This window comes from Squalius cephalus, assembly GCF_949319135.1.
Source record: "Squalius cephalus genome assembly, chromosome: 17".
Taxonomy (NCBI): Eukaryota; Metazoa; Chordata; class Actinopteri; order Cypriniformes; family Leuciscidae; genus Squalius; species Squalius cephalus.
In genome coordinates, this window is record NC_137138.1 from 18143438 (window position 1) to 18166422 (window position 22985).

At 37.0% G+C, this 22985-nt stretch overlaps 1 protein-coding gene across 6 annotated transcripts in view; it reads right to left on the bottom strand.

The window, feature by feature from the left end:
- The window catches only part of gria1b (glutamate receptor, ionotropic, AMPA 1b), a 54586-nt gene extending 34751 nt beyond the window's left edge, over positions 1-19835 (bottom strand). For all 6 annotated transcript variants that reach the window (XM_079847408.1, XM_079847407.1, XM_079847405.1 and 3 more), the window contains exons 1-4: positions 19449-19835; positions 19163-19297; positions 7983-8222; positions 238-422 (exon numbers count right to left, since the gene is read on the bottom strand). In XM_079847408.1, the coding sequence (XP_079703534.1) occupies positions 238-422; positions 7983-8222; positions 19163-19297; positions 19449-19578 (690 nt within the window). In that variant the 5' untranslated portion in view covers positions 19579-19835. The remainder of the gene's footprint in view (positions 1-237; positions 423-7982; positions 8223-19162; positions 19298-19448) is intronic.
- Between the last annotated feature and the right edge of the window lie 3150 nt (positions 19836-22985).

The following is a 22985-nucleotide window of genomic DNA, read 5'->3' on the forward strand; positions in this document are numbered from 1 at the left end:
ATATATATATACACATACATACACATACATACATAGGCTATCAGTAAAAAAGTAATAGTGTTATAGCTAATTGTTTTAGTGAAATTATTTACCTTGTTCCCTCAAAATCAATGCAGAAAATTAAAAACTGTCAGGGTCAACCACCTGGTTATTGGTTCATTGTAAAATACACTAGATACAAAAATGAAACGCTTTCATAATCTTTGTTCAACCCTAAGAAATGTATGAAGCATTTACCAAGTTTAAAATGGAATTGAGTCTCTCCAGCTCACAGTCCAGAATGATCTTGTACTCCTTCTTATTTTCCAGATCTTGAATGGTTTTCAAGAATGCCGCCTCTGTCAGGGTGTCAAAGTTTATGGATGTCACCTGCCAGGTCTTTTCGGAAGCAGTGTCCAAAATCTTCTGCAGCACTGTCAGACCTTCAAAAACAAAAACAAAAATCCCAATAAAAAGACTCATATGTCTATAATTGAATATTTCTAACAGGCATCTGCTTGCATTGATGCCACATTTGTTGCAGCACAATATGTTGAAGCATCTGTACCTTTTCAAAATATCAGTATTTTAAGACAGTGATGCAGCTCTATGAATATCACTTTAGTGAGGTACCGTACTGTAACATTCTGTAACATTCAAAACCCACATGCTCCGTTGAGTCACATACTCCTGAGGAGAAGCTCTGTCTCTACATTCACCAGGGGGTCTCCGCTGTTCTGCTCCAGCTCTGATGAACATCTGCTTTCATATAACTAAGAAACTCCTACTTAGAATTTGGACAGCTAAACACTGAACTTCAAATGTTCCTTCTTCAGCTTAGAGAAAATTCTGGGTGTTTTTGTGAGGAGGAGGACCAGTAAAGACGTGTTTGAAGTTGTTTAGTCTGGACACATTTAGAAAAACCTTGAGTGATCATAGTTAAATAAAGTATTTAGATATGCAACCTTACTTTTTTCACTAAACAGTGCTCTACTATTACTTCTAGCTTGCTTATGCCTGATTCTCAGCATCACATCCTCTTATATCATTGGATGTTTTTCCTCCGGTGCTTATCTTTTCAAGGAAAACAGAACCTCACGTTGAGGAACTGCCTTTTGTAATCCGGTAGATCAAAGCCACTACCACCAATTGTATAAATTGGATAGCTATGGTTTTCTTAGAGGAAATTAAACCATTTGATATTAATGGACATTACTCTGCCAAGAGTCAGCTTTTGGATGGCTTGCTGTGAATTTCATTAGAACTGAACAACCAATTTTACTGTATGTCTCTCGCCATGCAGAGATGCGATGTATGAATAAACATGCACCATTTCAGATCATTTGACTTTTTCTTTCAGGCTGTTTATCAAGTACCTGCTTGTCTGCATGTCACGTGATGGCATCTTGCATACTGAGAGAAACTAATAAAAGAAAATGACTGATTGCTCCTCAAAAAGGAACTGTTCAGACATGAATCTGACAGCTTTTTTTCCTGTGTATCAGACACATTGATAGGTAGTTTAATGAAAGATGATCGTTCCTCAGTAGCATTTGTATTCTTAAGGTGAGTGCTTTCCAAATTCCTAGCCTCCTCAGATCTATTGATTTTAACAATTAATTGAACAGAATTAAGCAAATTCCTCCATTTATTAGACTGTTACCTAGGTCAATGACAAATTTCCCAGATAAAGTAAAGGAAATTAGTTTTATATACAAAATGTACCAAGCTTTCAGAAATGTTTTTGCATTCATAGTTTTATATGGTTTTGTTAAACATTTATACCACTTTCAACAAAACTTTAAATTTAAACTTTTATGACATAACCAATGTGTAAAAAGTAAATAATACTTAATTAATGATTACTTGAAAAACATAATTAGCACCATATGGCTTGATTTGGCAGACAGAAGTTTTTCAAATATTTATAATATTTAAAAAGAAATCTGCTTCAATGCTATTTTTTCTCCTAAGGAACGGTAATTAAAGATTCCAAAATGTTTAAGTCATAATTTTTTTTTTCAAGAATTTCATCCATTTAATGAGTATTTTTTTACTTTATGCCACAAAAAAAATTACTTATTTCACAAATTATTATTATTCAAACATAACAATTTTTTTAAATGGCTATTTTAAAATTCCTCACAAAATGTCAGTTTCTTCAGCATGAATACTTTTATATATTTTATTGACCAATGTCTTTAAATCCCCACCAAAAACAACTAATAGAAAACAAAACGCTGCTAAGTGCCACTACAGTGTTAAATCGAAATATTTCAGCATTTAAAAGTCATCTCATCAGTAATACAAATGCTGATCAAAAGTGATATACTGTGTTTAAAAAGAGAACTGGGTGGTCATGAAGCACCAACTTCAAAAGACAATCTCATTCAGTCATGCTGACTGAGTTAAGTAAGTTCCCTGTCCCTGTCCCTGTCCTTTACATAGACAAACAGGATCAAAGTCTGTGCATTTAAAAAAATAATAATAATAATTAGGATCCTTTGAAACAACGATCAGCGTTATGATAAGTTTACTGGTCAATATGAAGGACGAATTCTGCAGGCAGCAGAATTTTAACTTCAAAGACATCAAATCTCCAATTCAACCAAAGGCAACTGCTTTCAAAGCAAAAGCTAGATCAATGCAGACACCTATAACCACACATCAGTGTTCGAGCAGCACAAATGTAAAAAAAGAAAAACCCAAAAACAAACGACCAACCTCCTAATAAAGCCTGACTATGCATTCAGTGGAAAATTAGGCCATGCAAAAGTTCAGCAAGTGAGATGTTTTAATGCAATCTAGCTGGCACATTTAAATGGGTCAGGAAAGCAACATAAACTCAAAGAAATTAATCCAAGACAACGTTAATAAGCCAATTTATGTATTTAAATGAATTTGCATTTATTGTGAATGCTTGGTTGCACTTTCTGTCATGGGTTTGGCTAATAATTGGTGCTGTCATCACATTTGCTCGTACATTACGGCCCAGTCTCCAACAAGGAATCTTGGTGTTAAAAAAAAAAAATGATGCATTTTGCTTCACTGTCAAAATATGTATCAAAATTTGTCCATTTGTGTTAACACCATGTCTTTTGAACAGCTCTTGCATTATTTGTTTTCCCAAATGGAGCAAAAAAAAAAAAGGTTTTGGCGCAGAGTCAACAATATCTGGAGATGAGCAGATAGAAACATTATAAATATAGAGACTGATCTTGGCCCACTGCATTCTATTAGCATAATATGTTAACAATGCATATCATTAACTAAAACAAGACTACAATCTGGACTGCAGCAAACGTAGAAAGATACGCTTAGGTCTCTGCATCATATTCATTGAAGCTTTTGGTCATTAGGATGAAATTTTGTATAATTTTGCTCTTCACTTCACTGCTGTCAATATTAGTCCAAAGAAATCTTTCATTCCACACCTCTCTGTAAAATAACAGATTTTCTAATTATAGAATCAGTACTTGGATTATTATGCAACAGAAGCCAGAATTAGGTTTGTCATTGAAGGAGCGGTGAGACAGCCATTGCATTCACTGGCATTCATTAAAAGACTGTATCAGATTGCCTTTCGAAACGCCTCTACAGCCACACCAACGCTCTACCCTCTCCTGACGCCTGCATCTTGGCAGCTATGAAATTGTCTCGTGCCACAGAGCAAACCAGCTTTATCTCCCACCGAGCAGCACTAACCCCCAGATAAGAAGGAGGGAGAAACGGACAGTGCATTCTGTCCGTCTCCTGTTAGTGTCGTGTACCGCGACTGCGTCGTTGATGATAAGGCAGGAAAAGGGAAGGAGATGAGAGTATGGATTGTCTTGGAAGAGCAGAACTGGCTTGATATCACCTGTTCTCTCTGTGCTTCTTCATATCTCACGTACAGGAACAAATTGAATTTCCATCCATGTCCTTTTGAGTCCAAAGCTGTGTGTTTTCCTTGCCTTCTTCAGCAAAGCCGGCTGTGTGTTTAAAGGCCCTAACTCTATTATCTGGGTCTTTGAGGAGATAGCGCACATGCGCCCGGCTCATCATGCTTCAGCTTGGTAAACATCTGTGTGAGTTGGCAAGGGCAGATTTAGGGGGTTGTGATCACTAAACTGCTGCTAGCTCCACAGATGATGCTCGTCCCATCTGCAACGGCTTTGAGATGTCATCTCTGAGCACCTTGACAAATGACGCAGTAAACATTTTAATGTGAGACCAGGTTATTGTAGCAGTGTTTACGCATGGTAACAGAGAAAACACAACACCTCATCTCATTACAGACTTGAAGCATTTCTAAAGGTTGGACTATTGTAACCATAACATGTTGCATTTATATAAAAATTCAGCACGCTAATTACAGCACTGCCATAAAAAATAAACATCTAGATGAACATGTCAACCTAAATAATAGAAAAAAGTTATGGCTGAAAACAGTGATACACAAGCACTGGACAAAGACGGCCATCTGTATTATGTACATTAAAAGAAATATGGCTGAATTAGGAATGTATGGTATTAAAATTCCAGCTGATTACTGATAAGGAGAGGTATTCATGTTATGGGTGATAACCGATATTAAAATTCTATATTATTTTGTCAAATAGTATAGAAATAAATCACAAAAAAATTTAAAATCAGTCTTTTAAATAATACAAGTGAAATTACTCGTCACAACATTATAAGTACACTATGAAATATGGATATTAATTTTGAGATTAAAGATTACATTTAACAGTGATTAAAATGATTAGTGTTGAGTGTTAGACGACAGCAAACATAATCTAAATATGAAAATAGAGGAAGCACACTTAAATATTGTAAAAAATAAAATATTACAAATCTCTATCACCGCTAACCGATATGTTACCAATATACTATGCAAAAAAAATTAATCGGCATGTCATATAAATAATTTGATTAAAACAATGGAAAACACTTGACTCTCTAACAGATTTTGTGTCAGCAGAGACAAAGTACAGTTATGATTATATCCACCAGTTCAACATATGACATGACATAAACATTTCACACACACACACACACACACACACACACACACACGAGTTACTTAAAAGGTTTAAAATAACCTAGAGACTGAGTATTGCTGTATCTAGGCAACAGGAGAGCAGTGGGGGCTTCTAGAGGTAGTAGTTGTATTTGTGTGTGGATAAAACACTCAGTGACCTTGTGTTCCTAGTTCAGTACTGGCGTGTATATAATAACGTGAATAACGTGTTTCATGATTGAGATTTTAATTCCCCTCAGCTTTATATTAATCAAGAGTGGGGTGTGGGGTGTAGAAAAATGTAATATTGTGTAACATTATGGGGGGATTCATTTGTTATTTGCACATGCTCTCTGTGTTGTTTTAGTGCTGATTCACTAAAGGAATTATGCAAATCAGATTATGCACAAATGCTGCCACAAAATCTGAACATCACTGTGTGCAGCATCTCTCCACCACTGCAATCCAGACACCCAACTCTTTAAAATGCTCGACTACACCACGGATATGGATATATGGCCGGTTATGACATTTTTCTCCATCCTTGGGTGAGTAATTCCTGCCATAATGAATAGACAATGCACACAGATACCTGTTTTAAATGAAGTCCTGTGTACCAACTGCTTCCTGTGAATGGTAATGATGGGATGGGAAGTTAATTTCACCATGCAAACAGAGCTGTTCAGTTTGTAGTCTCCAAAACCAGGAAGAGAATTTGCATTTTCTAGTCATGGGATCCCATGGGAACTTCCTTTAGGTTTGTAGATTAGTATTTAACTTTAGTAAAACAAGGTCTGCACTTAAGATTATTTAACAAGTCTATTTCATCAGGCCTGATTTTTGCATGTTGATACAAGTTTATCAAAATTAATGGAAAAAAATGGAATTAGCGGTGTCACGATATACTGGTATTGATGATAACCGTGATATTTTGAAAATAATACTACAGTATTGCCACCCGCAAAGAGATGGGTAACTTCAACTGGAACACAAAATCATGTCGTCGGAGACAAAAGAGAGACATTCTTTCTGTACCCAGAAAGTTTGCTCGCCAACATGTGAGTGTTTTGGATTACTTTTAAATTGTAGTCGGTTACTGATTCCAATTTTTTCACAAAAAATGTTGTTAGAAATGTAATCAATTACATTACACATTTAAGGTAATATAATCAGACTACTTTTTGATTACTTTTAGGTTACTTTTGACATAACTTGTTTATCATATTGAAAGTAAATATGTTAGGTCAAAGGTTCAGCTGACAAATAAAGTTCTGTGACATGAATTTGTACATTTGTGTTTGAAAGACAAAAGCTTTACAAAGACAGCAAAACAATTATTCAAATAAAAATGAATGTGTTTGTCAGGAGTTGATTAGATATGCAATGTTGGATTGTTGAGAAAACATGCTATTAATTCAATAAAGTGAAATTATTTCTGTAAATCCAGTGGTCAAATTCTGTGTGGGTCTCAGTTTTCAGTGATAGTCACATGACGAGTGGATGGTCTGAGGCCTGGAAAACCTTCTGAACATATAAAAGGATACGTATAAAATTAGAAACAATTTACTGCCATTGTGAGAATAACGTAATCATGTAATCAATAAAAAAGTAACTGTAGTCTGATTATGAGTATTTTAAAACATAATATAATCTAATTACAAGTACTTAATTTTTGGAATCTGATTATGTAATCCAGATTACGTGTAATCAGTTACTACCCAGTACAGCTTGACAGCTAAAATGTGTGTTTGTTTGTTTGTTTTTTACTAAAATTACATACTATGTAGTACAGGATGTTTTCATCAAAAGACAAAAACTATATCTTAAACAAAAAACTGCCACAAATCACTACAACTACCATAAAGATGTGAGTTTACATGCTTGAGGGAATGGACAACTGTTGTAGTCCTAATATAGAGGCTTCAGAATTCACAACTGAGGTCAGACTGTGTATAATGTATGCTGTAGAACAGAACATTAAAGTCTCTTCAAGTAGCCTAACATGAACCACAGACCTTATTTTACTCACAAATCGAAGACTGTTATTCTAAAACCCCTTTGGGAAATTCCCAAGGGAAGCCATGGTGAATTAGTCTTTCAGGTTGGTCTACAAATTGATTTCATGACTGAATAGTTCTATAGCACTGAGTTTTGTGAATAGGGCGCAATCAATAATGAGCCTAATTTACATAGAAATGAGGCATGTTTGTGCAAAAAAACAATGACTTCATTTAAATATGGTGAAACGCTATTCCAATGCGTTTAGCACCTGGTTAAACTGGATTGTGGGTGGTTAATGGATAAACGCAGGTTTTTGTGCAGAAATACTGTGCACGACATTGGCACAAATGTTAAATGGATTCGCTCACTTCCTATGGTCTGATGCTCTCGTTTGCATTGCACTGTTCTGGTCGTGTGGATCCGTAAATTATCGCAGTAATGATTTAGAGTTATTCTCTAATGACAACATGGCAATTTGATAATGATTGGACATGGCAAATATGATGGAGCACCACACACGTGTCTCCACTCACAGGAGATATTATGGTGCAGCCAGCGCTCGTTCATACTTAAATCACAATAGAAGATCTTTCAGTGAACTTCAAACTGATTATAAGAACAATCCTGCAGGAATCAGGGAGTCATAAGTAAACTTATTACACCCGAGGCACTAGAAAATGTCAAAGTATAACCCTATTACAAGACAAGCATGAGCACCTCAACAGGATTATAACAAATCATCACTTTTTTCAAACTTTCCCAGCAATATCCTCTAAAGCTCCTAAATCACAAATCACTAAATCATCTTCGTGACATCCCGAGCAACCTTACAGAGTATTACAACATTTAATCACAACTGCAACTGCAGTGGCAATGCAGATACAGAAAAAAATATTAAAATATTAAAAATATTAAATATTTACCTCACCCTGAAAACTTATAAATTCAGTTTCCGTTACTGTACTTTTGAAACGGCATGTTAGCAAGATAAAAAGCCAACCTGAGTCCGAGCTGTACATGTAGACGAACTTAGTCCACTTGTAGTGCTCGACAAGGGCGATCAGAGCATCCTGGAGCTCAGGTCTCAGCTGGATCACAAACTGGTTGTTGGTATCGATGGGGAAGCTGGGCGTGACGAAGCACACGTGCAGAGCGCCGCAGAACGACATGAGCATGTTCATGGTCTTCCTGTCATACAGACCAATTATGGCGTAGACTCCTTTGGAGAACTGTGAACAAACTGGGAAGAAAACAGAAGAAATGAAATGGACATTAGATTTGGATTATAAAATGCATTTTTGAAGAATGTGAAAGTAAGTTGTAAAAAACATTTTTTTTAAATGCTGCTTTGGAACGATATCTGTTGTGATAAGCAATATGCAAAGTGGGTGAAAAAAAAAAAAACGAAGAAAAAATATACAAATGTAAATATTTTCCAAATCATTTTTTAATAACTTGGCCTGGCTTTACAGTGACAACATACAAGCCAATTATATATTGAAAAAAATTTATATAATAATTCAAGTCTTTATAGTTGAAAATAATTTGTTTAATTTTGTAATTTATTTTTAGGAAGGGGTCCCTCACAAAAAGCCTGGTCATATTTGGAGTGCTTGGCATTAAAACATGAAAATCTCTGGGGGAAAAAAGTTAACATTTAGTTTTAAGGATGTTTGGGTATTTTTGCTACAAAAAAAAAAAAAAAAGAAAATTATGAAAATTGCTGCTGATGCAACTGCATATATACATCTGAATTAAAACTTCAGCTCATCGACAATATAAAACTTGTGAAACATTCATTAGCACTATACTGTACTTCCAACATCTTTCAATCAATACCCAGGGTTTACACAAGAAACCAAGTCAATATGTTATCTTAAGTTCTGTCATGATCACCCCCAAAGCACTTCCTCCTGAAAAAACAAGACCTCAATATGTCTTGCCCTGCATTCTTCTTTGTAATTACAGTGACAGTGAAACCTCCACCCACCAATCATCTCTCCTCCAGCCCCCTCACAGCCGGCTAAACCCTATGTGCTTCAGAAGCACATGGCAATTGATTTGTATTGCAGTACTCCAGAAGGGGGTCCGTTTCATTTACTTGTGAGTCTTTTGTTACCGACGGTGTCAAATCTGGGTCTTCTCAAACAGAAAAGCTCCAGAACACCCTGGAAACATTGAGCGTATTGAATTTCCTACATTTTCACCTCAACTCCAAACTGTATCTTACTTCGTTCCCTTTACTTATATTCTGTAATTATATAAATGTTCCTCTGGGACATTTCACTGCTCCACTGTCTTTTTTAAACCCTTGTACACTGCATTCATTAATAATAATGCAGGCGTTTTTAGATATAATTATTGCACATTTATTATAAAACTATATGAGAGCCTTGCTTACCATAAATTTAAATCTCAGCAGCGAAAATTCAAAAGTGTTTTCAAGCTAACACCTTGCATTGGTTCCAGCTAACGTATAATTCTAGGGAAGATACGTGCCATTTGCATTCAGACATTGGTTCCCTGGGGCTTCGAGCATGTGAATGAGGGATGTGCCACAGTTGTGACATTCTTCAGCTCCAAATCTTCCCCTTAGGCGAGCAAACTTTCAAATCAGCCTCAGAACACAACCCAGAAGGCAGATAGCTTTTTCTGCTATGCATCTACAATAGCATGCACTATTTAAGCTTCATTCCCCTATAATAATGATCCTCATTCTCCCCTCCACAGCACTGATAGTGAGGATTGACAAATGTACTGTCACTGCGAGATATGTATCTTTTAAAACAGGCGATAAAGAGTCAATGCGAGGCTGCACAATGCATTTATCTCAACCATTTGGAAAGATAACGCAAGATTTCTGTGTGCACATCTTCTTTATCAGCATTCTTCATGCCTACCGCAGATAAAGTGTGTGTGTGTGTGTGTGTGTGGGGGGGGGGTCGAAAAGAACAACGCATTTTTATGTAGTGCTGTTTGGAAGGAGTATCAGGGTTTGAATCTCTGTGTTCGGGTACAGAGCATGTGTATGAATGTATAGTCGGGTTGGGGAGGAGAAAACAACTTTTCTGCCTGCGGTGATCTCCACGATGCTGAATGATGTTTGTGACAGGTGGGTCCAGTATGAGTGATCTCGTCTGATCTTCAGTCACTGCAGTGAAGATGAGAGGAGCTCTGCTGCATCAATCTGTTCCAGCAGCCTCTGTTCTCCTTGCCTTAGGTTATTGAGAATCTGAGGTAAAAAAGGGTGTTTGAACTGATGTGCAGTCCTAAGGGAGCTGTGACATGGCTGATAAACCAAAATGGAGACAGGAGCCATTTGTGCCAGCCATGGTTAATCAGAGATGCGGTTTTATGCTGAGGATATTTGAACTAAAATGAGTCATTCCTGATGAAGGTATAGTTTACCCAAAAATTTACATTTTGGCATTAGTAACCCTCATGTCATCCTCACACTTTCTTTATATGCCGTGAAACCCAAAATGCAGATTTTAGGCAGAATGTCCAAGCTTCACCATCTGTTTTCCTAAATGCGGATGGTGATTTTTACTGACAAGCACCAAAAATGACAAAAATAAAGCACCATATAAGTGATCCATATGACTCATGCACTATATTCCAAGTCTTCTCAAGACATACAGTACTATACACTCAAAAAAGTGTAACAGGCAATTGTTACCTTAAAGGGTTAGTTTACCCAAAAATGAAAATTTATCTCATTAATTACTCACCCTCATGTCATTCCAAACCCCTAAGACCTTCATTCATCTTCGGAACACAAATTAAGATATTTTTGATGAAATCTGAGAGCTTTCTGTCCCTCCATTGACAGCAACGTCATTGCAACTTTTAAGGCCCAGAAAGGTAGTAAAAACATCGTTAAAATTGTCCATGTAACTACAGTGGTTCACCTTAATATTATGAAGCGACGAGAATTAGGGCTGGGCGATAAAACGATAACGATATGTCTCGCGATAGACACGTAATCAATATCAATAAAAAATGCGTTCGATAAAACGTTCGATAATTTTGGCGTTGCTAACACAATGCTAAATCATAAATCAGATGTATGTACAATAACATTACGATGTCCAGCAATCAATTTAAATAGTACATTGGGTTTAATTTGTGATTTAATGAGGTCTAATATATGTTGTTAGTGGCGAAAAGTTTCACTGAAATGGTCCAGTAGCAGTACTTTTGCCAAGCGTGTCAGAGGTTCTGGGTTCTAATCCGCACTCATATAAGTTTTTTTTTTTTTTTTCCTCATCAAAACTGATCATGTTTATCAGTAGTTGTATATCAGGCAGGGACACGTGCATTCTGTTTTGTAATTTCACCGGAACGAATAGAGTCTCCACCACGGATTGAAGCGCACGTCCGAGTGAAGACAAAAGAACACAGTATCCGTGCCATTGATGCTCGATGGTGTTTTAAGCCCCCAATGGCTCCTTAGAGGCAGCTAACCCTACCCTCAACCTTAAACCTACCCATCCCCTCGCTGCCTGGAAGGCGCCGTTGGGGACATAAAACACCAAAGACCCGCCATTGATCGCAGCGGCAACGAGCACTTTGATCACTTGATTTCAAAAACAACACATTTCAGCGCTAGATCGCCTCTTATTTAACAAACGAACTAAATGAATGCTCTGCTAGTTAACTGGAGATGTTTTATTTATTTGTATTGGTACATTCGTGCCGCGAGATGTTTCAATAGTGGTCGGGACAATATAGACCTTAGCGAAAAGTGGTGGGGACATGTCCCACCCGTCCCACCCGCAAATTACGCCTATGAGTCTGACTGTAGTCAGACCAATGTCGTCTGCAAATTATGCAAGACCGTCGTCGGTTTCTCTATGTTTATATTTAACACTTTGCATTGTATTACACTTTATTAAGCATTTCTTACGTATTCTTTAATTTTGCACCTTAATGTTAATAGATAATTGTTAAGTGTTCATTGTGATTTTAGACTTATGTTTACATTTGAATTATTTGAGTGTTATCCATGGTTGTGTTGACATTTCTGCCTTTATAACTGAGGGGACTATAATCAGAGGAAGGTTAAGTTTAAAATAAAAATGTTAAAATGTAATGTATTTTTCTCCTGGTCCTTATTTTAAATAGGTCATAAAAATATCAATAATTATCGATATCGACCGATATGAAACACTTATATCGTGATACAGTTTTCAGCCATATCTATTTGTGTTCCGAAGATGAACGAAGGTCTTACGGGTTTGGAACCACATGAGGGTGAGTGATTAATGACAGAATTAAAATTTTTGGGTGAACTAAACCTTTAAGGAGCTATTTCTACCTGATCTGACCCTTAAAAATGTAGTCAGGTTAGTAAATGTAGTTAGATATTAAATCATATATTTTTTTCCCATTTTTTCTAATTTTTGGGGGGATAGCCTATAGTGCAGTGGACTTGAGACAGCCAGGTATCCCAGAATGCATCTCACACCAACCAGCAAGCATCAATAGCAGAGGAGAAACCCCGCTTAATTTAAAAATACTGCTGTAATTGTGTCACGAAATGTAGTTTTAAGAGTTTTTTAGGACGAGAATGTAGTTGTTTAAAGCTCAAATCTTTGGTTTATTTAAAAAGATAGCGCCTATTTGGAAATTTGATCTGACGTTTTCAGAGTTGTGAGAACCAGGCAATCGGGCGCTCGGTGCTCATGTACCCCGCCGAGAACAACCTTTCCTCGGTTAGTCCTTCTGACGTTTGCCGCTGGCTCGGATGTCTCTAGTGGTTTAACATGAGATAAATCGTCTTGTGTATATCTAACGGACGATTTATTTATTTATTTATTTTATCTGTCTCATTATAATTTGTTCCCTGGCAAAACGTTAAGCTGAGGGCAAAGTGAAGTTTCATAGCTTTATTTAATCTATTTAACTTTAACGTTGTAGCCTAGAGAGCTGACTTATGTTTGACTGAATCGTTTGCTTTATTATTTGTATAGCTTCTTATACCTTTTAAGCTACTTATACTTTTATAATGGCTATTATAGATCATTAAAACTGACATTTAACAAAAAAGGTTATGTCATTTTATTTTATTTTATATATTTAAAACATAAAATATTTTATTATACATGTTGCCTACATTCTCTTCACTGTATGTACATATAATAAAATAAAACGACAACCCTGTCTCTTTTTGCTAAATGTTAGTTTTAATTATCAATATTATAATGTTTTTTATTTATTTTATTTATAAAACAAAAAGAGTCAGGGTTGTGCTTTATATTTCGTGTTGTTATAAATATGCAGTTAAGATAATCAATTGCGTTGCCTGAACCACATTTGTGTGGCCATTATGTTTAAGATTTTTTTAAATGAAAATGAAAAGAGGCAGAGTGGTGGTTTATAACATATTTTGTTTTATTTGTAGCCTAGATATACATAAAGAGATAACCGGAGTAGCCAGAGCGAGCTGAGTGACGCGATCAAGTACGCTGCTGTTCCATTTCAGAATTATCGGACTTGCGTCCTCCCGTCCTCGGGACTTCGTTCTCCTGAGTCGAACTTGTCAAGTCCGAACTACCAAGGACTCAAGTCCGAACTTTGCGTACTTGGTATTGAGAAACGGCTATGGCCTGTCAGGGGGTCCCTGCAGGAGAGGTTGAGAACCACTGCTATAGTGGTTACGGCCCTGGTACACACATAGAACGATAATTTAGGGAATTTACTCCTGAAGCTTGACCGTGTGTATGTGGGCAATACCCATTTTTTGTATCGAAATCAGAAGCTTGTTCAAGATTTCCTTGCATGTTTCACAAAGAACATAATACAAGGTTGAAATATCATGAAAGTGAGTTAATGCCAAAAATTTCATTTTTAGGTAAACTGCTCCTTACAAAAGAATGAAAAGGTGGCAGCTCATCCTGAATTCTGTAACATTAGGGCCCAGCATTTCACTGAAAATACCTAGATCATTTCAGAGATTACAGCCAAGTGGGCTCTTTTTGTCACCTAACAGAATCAGGTTTTGTCCCTGGTGTCCTCTAAGCGGCTTGTAGCCTCAGTCTTTGCAAGATGATATATCTGATAAGGTAAATTTTTATCACTGTATCATTCCAGCCCAGTGAAGGTCGGGGAGCATGTAGCCCTACAGGCACATATCCTGAAATCACCACTGCTAACCTCAGTGCCATTCCCTCTGAACTGCATCCAGTTCCTAACGGCTAATGAAGCTAATGACATACCCGTCATCTATAATCAACGGTCAAGCATCCAAAGAAAAACCAGTCATATTTCACAATGCATCATTTTAAATCTGTCTAATGGCTGGAAGTCCTTGCTAATGAATATGCAGCTGATGCTAACGTGGCTACGGATATTCAAGTAGGAGCTTATTGCCTTTAAAGTCTTCCATCACTTGTATATAAAGCTTCAAATTAAGGCAACCACACAGGTAAAAGCTCTTCAGAGGTCTATGTGAATTCCACAGGGAAGAGACACAAAACAGTGTTTGTTCCTGAACTCGCTGTGACATGAGCTTCAATGGGTCTCTTTGGAGCTCGCCTGATTGACATGCTGTGGACATTTGGCCCGACTGCATGTCAATGTGATGAAAGGACTGATACATGCTGAAAGGAGGACCACGGGGCCGAACGGGACTAATGCCAAAAACTGACTGTCATAAAGGCTTGTGATATGGCAAAAGCAGAAACGTTCTTAAAATAATTCATGTATGGAAGAAAAGGGAATCTGTCCTATTCACAACAGACAAAAGCCTGTTTGCCAGATTTAAAATGATGTGATGAGGGGTTTTATTCAACTAGAGAGGCGAGAGGAGAAACACTCATCACCATCATGACAGACGTTGACTGGTTATTTCAACTGTCTTGGAGAGGTCGACGTACTGCATGTAACTCACTATTCATCAGTGCAACTGACAACTCAAATCAAAGGTGCATGCAATTCTTGAACATGAATATTGTATGGCAATTTTCATGTGGTCGGATATTCCGTTTGAAAACATCTAGGGGCCCAGCCAATTCTAATAAACTGTTTACTGTGAAATAATGTGCTGCATTCCAAATGAAAGCTGAAAAATACCATTCAAACCGACTGAGATCATATTAAAAGGATAGTTCACCTGAAAATGAAATTTCTGTCATCATTTACTCACAGTCACTCTTAAACCTGGATGACTTTCTTCTGCTAAACACAAAATAATGATTTTGAGGAATGTTTCAATGGCTCTATTGACTTTCATTGTATGGACACACAACTTTTTTCAAAACTGTATCTAGACAGGTTTGAAGCAACATGACAATGAGTAATGATGACAGGAGGCTCACATTGCCCTATATAAACATACTACATCATGGGACCTCTATAACTGAGCTTTAATTTCTGTTCCCATCAGCACTTTCACTATTCAACTTCCCTGTCCTGAAGACATTTTCAGAACAGTATTCTACGATATGTCCACTGCAATCTAATCTTAACACTCCAGTAGTTTTACACTGTACAGTGTGTTGCTGTTTATGTAGGATAAAGCCCACTATTATGTGGTAATTTGGGGAACAATTTTCCTTCCCCAGAACACCTGTCCAACTCCAGCTAAATATTGTCAGTTCCCTCCCACATAAGTGGATTTTTCATGATAACTCCCTTTGTGGCTCTGCTCCCACATGCATACATCAAAACCCCAGAAAATAATCACTTTGGCTATGATGCAATGAATAATAGATTAAATGAATCTATTTGAGCTGTGCTAAACGGTTACTGTAGCTCTTCAGAGTTAAGGCATCTTCGGCAACTGTTTCAGGCGCATATCTAAGAAAATAAGAGTCTGTACTGCTCTGTGTGCCATTTCTGCCATGCACGTCATCTATTTTAGTATTATAAATATGATAACAGATAATGATGGGAACACGTCTAAATGTCGTATTAATAAAATATAAAACCCTTACATGTGATATACAAAGAAATCTACATTTCTTGGGTAAAAGATGACAGGCTGTATTTTTTCAATGCTCTTTTCAGATTATCTGACAGCATTAAAAAATTTAGAAATGCAAAGTCGTACACTATAACAGATTTCAGCTGATCTGATTTGCAGCAGAAACGCATGTGACCACATTGCACTTGTAGTATAGACGCTAATCTGTCCTGATGTCAACCCAGACAACAGCAAAGGACCGCACACTCACCTGTCAATCAACCATTGCACTAAAACAGTGGTTCTCAGTCTCAGCTGACCACTTGTGATTGGATCACTCACAAGCTAATTCCAAGCTAATAGACGAAAGCTAATTCCAGGTGTAAACAAAACTTAAAGGGATAGTTCACTTTGAAATTAAATTTTGGTATGTTTTAGCTTACCTCAAGGGCATCCAAGATGTAGGTGTCTTTTTTTCCGCAGTAGTTTAAATTTTGATATTTTTAGGTCAAACCGTTCTTGTCTGTCAGTCCTATAATGCAGGTCTGTGGTCACTGTCTCAAAGAGCATGCACAGAGTCCAAATTAAAACAATTCCCCATCATCCAAATTAAACAATTCCCCATCGTAAGTACACATTGATGGCCCAAGACACGAAACGAGCGGTTTGTGTGAGAAAACGAACAGTATTTATATTGTTTTTAACTCTTGTACACAGCCACATCCAAGTGATCTGAGGGCGCGCGCGCATCCTGGTGTGTGACGTGTACGCAGACTGGTGCATAGATATATATACACTAGAATAGATGTCGCCTTGCCTACGGCATTCGTTCCAATGAACTGCCATAGCCAAGGCGACATCTAGTGTATATATATCTATGCACCGGTCTGCGTACACGTCACACACCAGGATGCACGCGCGCCCTCAGATCACTTGGATGTGGCTGTGTACAAAAGGTAAAAACTATATAAATACTGTTCGTTTTCTCACACAAACCGCTCGTTTCGTGTCTTAGGCCATCAGTGTGTACTTACGATGGGGAATTGTTTAATTTGGACGATGGGGAATTGTTTTAATTTGGACTCTGTGCATGCTCTTTGAGACAGTGACCACAGACCTGCATTATAGGACTGACAGACAAGAACAGTTTGACCTAAAAATATCAAAATTGAAACTACTGCGGGAAAAAAGACACCTACATCTTGGATGCCCTTGAGGTAAGCTAAAACATACCAAAATTTAATTTCAAAGTGAACTATCCCTTTAAGACGGCACCATTGTTGAGATGAGCACATTAAGAGTAAACATGCTGTTTTTGAAGTACTCAACTATCTTCAATGGCTGTTTATGTTAATATTCTATTTTAATATTGTCAATTATTGGGCAAAAAATGGACACTGAAGAAAACAGTGTTGAAACAGGCTTGAAATTATAAATGTCTGCATTACTGTATTGCCATTACTGCAGGTTGGTATTTTTTAACAAAAATGTACTCAATTCTCCACAGTTTTCATGAACATATCAATCAAGTGACAAAAACACTGATTTTCTTTTGTTCTGTTTCTTAAAGACCCATTCATTGTTCTCTATAGTCCTGGTTTTTCTTCTTGCGGCAAAAGAGGAAAATGATCAAATTATAATCAAACTGAATTTGGTTGCACTTTCTGCCACACAAATTGCTCAAGTGCTCTTGGGTTTAGTTCTGGGATGGTGTATACAGCGATTAGAGGATAAGACAGCAGCCATGCACAATCGCCCCAGATGAGCCAACTCTCTGCATGCAGATGTAATTAGCTCCATATAATTACTTTCACACTTCCCTGAGACAAGAACATACGTACTCAGCCCTTACGTTAAACTTTCCTTTGATAGCCTCCCAAGACCCTTTCCGATGTCACCCTATAAAAATGCCTTAAGGAGTCCCCTAAAATGGAAAACATCGCTGCAGCCCCAGTTTCTTTGCTCAGCTTTCAAGTAAACAGCATACTCTGCTTTGAGGCGCTGAGACTCACTTAAAAAGGCACCAGTGATGTGTACATGAGAGAGGTTTATCACACGTACTCATCTGGGAGAGACTATATAGCCCATATGACTTCTCTGAACTTCCGATCAGTCTACTCTGCTAGTGTCGAAGTATCTCAAACATCTGAAATATTTTCTCTCTCTTCATCAGAAGCTTTCTGCATGCAAAGCTTTATGCTGTACGACGCTGGCAGGGTTGAACACAAACATGGAAAGGTTGCATGTGTCAATCTCAGACATCAAAGGGCAACATTTGTGATTGACAGCCAGCTGAGACAGGAATGAGGATGTTTTCTCTGTTCAGCTTGTCTAAAAATGTTCATATTAGCAATACGTTTCATATTCCAATTCATGACAGAAAATATGTTGTCTAATCTGTTGAAAAAAAAAACATGTTAAATGTAACAACTGTGGTGCCAGAAATTTGCTGTAAAAAATGTGGTGATGATGCTTCAGGCAATGTTTCAACAGAAATAAACTAAAGCCAAAAATAATGCATTAAACAACATAAAATGCATATCCTTACAAAACTGATAACAAAAATAAGCGGAAACATAACTATTTAAACATGGACTTTTGGGAGTGCCTTTTAATTGGTTACAAAGACTTATAAATAAAGATTTTATTTGACAGTATTTTACTGGAAAAGGAAATGTATTTCCTTGTTAAATATAATATTTTGTACAATAAATAAAATGGTGATTTATGCAAAAAAAGAATACATGCACCGTTTTGTTCAATCTAATATAATTATTAAAGTATTTGGTAAGGTAACTGCATTTTTACATTTTCCATTACAATTACAAAAAAAATATTAAATTAAGAAAACATGATAAATGCATAAATCTATTTTGTGAACACGTAAAAAGCACATGAATATGAAAGTAGTGAAATTAAACAAACTACTGTGGCAAATTGAAATGAAGCATCTGGAAATGTGAAAAAAAACAAAAAAAAAAAAACACCATTGGCTCCTGTCAAAATCAACCTCAGGTGTTCTAGAACATTTTGCCAGCTTTGCAGTTCCACCTGACAGTAATCCAGCTGGGTTTAAGACTATTAGTGAAGACACGTTTACAGCACGTTTACTTAACTAAGCCTGCACTATTTCACTGCCATAAATCATCTGTGCAGAGTCGGAAATTTAGCAAAGCAACAAGGTTGATAGAAACAGGTCGCGTGCGCACTGCAGAGGTTTGGCTTTGGGAAGAATAACAGACCTATGACATATATATTAATACAGAACTTACAGGCGTATGTCATGGCAAAGCTGCTCCCCGTGTCCACCATGTCCACTTGTGGTACCAGTTTAGGAACATCATTGTGTTGAGAGAGCGCGAAACGGAACACGTCGTATTCATGGGAGTCGGTTGGAAACAAACCTCCTGTCGAGATTACAAAAAAAGTAATTCAGGGAAAATAACAGCAGAATGGGAATATTTAAACCCAAATGGTTAACTGTACCTCACACTGTGCGACTGAAACTTTAAATCTCTGTCAGGACACGGTTATGAACAATAGCCGCCGAGTACTCACCTATGTTGATGTTACTTGGGAAACTTGAACATGAACACAACCCAAGCAAACCGGTTAAGAGAAAGACGAAGCTTTGCCGCATATTTCCGTTTGCATTTGAGAAACTGACGAAAAGCCAAATGCCAAACATATATGTATATCCCAAAGTCCTTGCCTCTTCACTCACACTGAGCCCATAGCGGTAACACAGAGCCAGCAGAGCGCAGTGAATCCCAGTCAGTCCTGTTGGCAATAGCGGTGGTGAGTGAATAAGCGCGTCTCTGACAGCTCTACTTACAAATGAACACAACACTCTCTGTAGTGTCAGCAGAAGAAAGAAAAAGCGCTCTTGATCGCTTTCTTAACATCACCGCGCGCTCCCGCTAGCTCGTTACTCTACTCAGAGTAGAAGAGCATATGACTGGGGGTAAACTTGAATCCGTGCGCAGACTGTACCATTTTATAACAGCACGATTTTCTCCAATTTGCAAATGTGTAGCTATGTAATATTATTAGCTATACATCAATTTAAACTGCATAAAACATATATATTGGGAGTAGAGGAGCCTCGAGTCTGATCAGTTAAAAGCTTCTGAGCAACAGAATGGTGCAAAAAAATGTTATCCAACAAGAAATCAAACACACCACTTTTTTTCTGTATATGGATGGGGGGATGGGGGGGGGGGGGTGTTTTAAAACATGTAACAAGTTCTTAAAAATAAAATGTCATCATAGGCTACATTTTTTTTTTAAATTGCACTATTAATTTTAATTAATATTATGAATCTTAAACTAAAATTACCCTAAATTTTACATTTACATCTAGAGTAAACAAACAGGCAATTGGTTCTTTTAACTTTCTTTTAACTAAAAACACAAATCAAGACATCTATGCAGGTTCATCACTCTGAGCCAGTGCATTGAATAATCACCCTAACCCAACATCTCTTTTCACAAAACACAGTTTATTTTGGAATTAAATCACATGGCTAAGCCCACAAAGCACTCCACTAAAATGAAATGATGCTATGAAACCCCTCTAATGAATCTGAGGTTCGTATAATTGCATTGCACACAAATACAGCAGAGAATAGAACAGATTGCACCTTTACCATTCCATGAATTAATAAATAATATAATGCATATTGTATTCACATCTATATTACATGTAATGCATTCAGACTGAATCTGTCAGCACTTTCTGTACTTAGGCTTTTTACACTGTTCCAATGAAATGTACGAGCAAAAACATGGCCCTTATATATACAGATTCCATGTTTTTACACCTAGTTTCTACACCTTTTTATCTAATTCATATTCAGTCATCCAAGTATGCTCTTAAAACTACAGTGGTTTAATATAATCATAACATTGGGTTGAAGATGAAGGCTGTCCACTGAGATTAGATATATTAACAGTGACATAGCCCTATATAATTAAGACGGCTTCATCAACTTCAGGATGTAATGACATTAACATCCATGACACAGACCAATTATAGTGTGGTGGAGCTCCAGTCCCCTTGGCACACCAACAGAAGGAGGAACTCCTACTATTCCCATGGTTTTTTGTGTTGCACTGGCGAGTGCTGAGAAAATGCCTAACGGGAATCGGGAACACGAGTTTCTTCAAGTTAGTTGAAACAAAAAAACAACAAAAAAAATGAATTATTGAACACCCATAAATAAAACATTAATGTTGTAAATAAAATAAGTGAGGTTTGCTGTGTTATGTTATGTTTGTAAACTGGGGGGGCTTCAGAATTTAATTAGCTTTGTGACAATGTCAGTGTAATTTTTAAAACACATGCACTGAAATTTCTTTTCTTTTTTTTGTTAAATGTAAATAAAACAGATAGGATAGGATTCTTATGATGTACACTACAGTGTGATGCTATATACAGTATGTATGTATGAGGGCCACACGAAGCTGGGCCTGGTGGATCGAAACACTACGGAATCAGAGCAGCACATTTACATCCTGGTTACAAGAGGATCCAATCCTCTAGATATTCTTGTAAGCGCTGGAACAAATATTAATGCTGCTCTTTGATGTAACTCCACATCTTAGAAAATCAGCTAAGAATATGTACTGTGAGTGAGCTTAAATCCACCATGGTTTATGATTGTCCTAATCTTCATTCAAATACCTGTGAACCAGATTTAGAGAGGAGAAATGCACATTCAGCTTTTTCCCAACAGCATCCCTATCTGTCTGAAGAGCATTTTTTGGTTTATCCATCTTTAGGCACTCAAACGTCTTCTGAGAAGTCAAATTAACCTGACAAAGCATTGTTAGTAATCAAATCAATGATCCTGAAGATCTTAATGCTAATGAATAAACGGTGCCAAAGCTATATTGGATTATCAGTGAGAATGAATAGCCAAAGGTATCCCACATTAAAAGTGCTATGTATGCAATTTGTCCTGAAGTTCACAGCAATTCTTTGACATAAAGGTACAAGTAAATTAAATATTTAGTGAGTGAATAAGGAAGTACAACCTGAGGTTAGTTGACACTTACTATTACAGAAGCCTTGATTGTGCACTTGTGTTCTTAAAGGGGGAGTGCTCTCAAAGAAAGACCCATTTGAGCCCAGGTACAGCCCTCAGTCCAGAACGCTTCTCTCCCCATTAGTTGTTAAAGGTGATGAGGCATAGCTAATTCAGCAGCACTGGAAGTAACATTTGCGTCTCCATTATACCTTAAAAGCTTTTCACCTTTGGAAGTCAGACAGTGAAGCGAGAGGTCTTTCAACAGGAAGCACTGAAGCCATTACCATCATTATAGAACAAAGCTCTGTGGAAAGGGGGGGGAAAGACGTCATTCATTTAATTTTAATTTGGCCAGTGTCTTAACTGTCATGCACAGTTTTCATGAAAGTTAAGGGAAGAGGCAAGTGTTTGACCCAAAAAGATGAGAGTGAGTTTTTTTTTGTTTTTTTTTTGAATAAGGACTATGAAAGATTTTGATTTTGTGTTCTGTACACTCAAACATAATTCTGTGGCTGAAGTTAATTTAGTTGGCTGCACCCTGGAAATGAGTTTTCTTAACATTAAATGAAACTGTGAACTCTATTCAGATGCCTGGTGTAGCAGCAACTAAATTCATTAAAACAATAAAATTAGACGTCAAAGTAACCCAACTGGATTTCTTGCAATTAGCTATAAGGGGTGTAACAATATATTGTGTCACAAAATATCGCAATACAAAAATGCAACAATATGTATCATGTATAGTGACAATCTGTATTGTGTATAGTTAAAAAAATACTGTGTGAGAAAAATTTACAGAGTTTTAGTGTCAGCACTACATTAAACTATATATAATGTTGAATATAATGTATAATAATGCAATGGGGGAATATTTGTGGGTCCTGATAATGCCAAATGTCTTTTTTATTTACCAGTAAAAAGTGGCCTACATTATTTTAAAGGTCCCATATTGTCAAAACTGAAACTTCCTGGCTTTTTTCATGATAACAGAGGTCTAGGGGCTTTGAAACTACCATATAAGTTTCAAAACAGTCAATCCACAGACAAATGCACACAGCCTGCA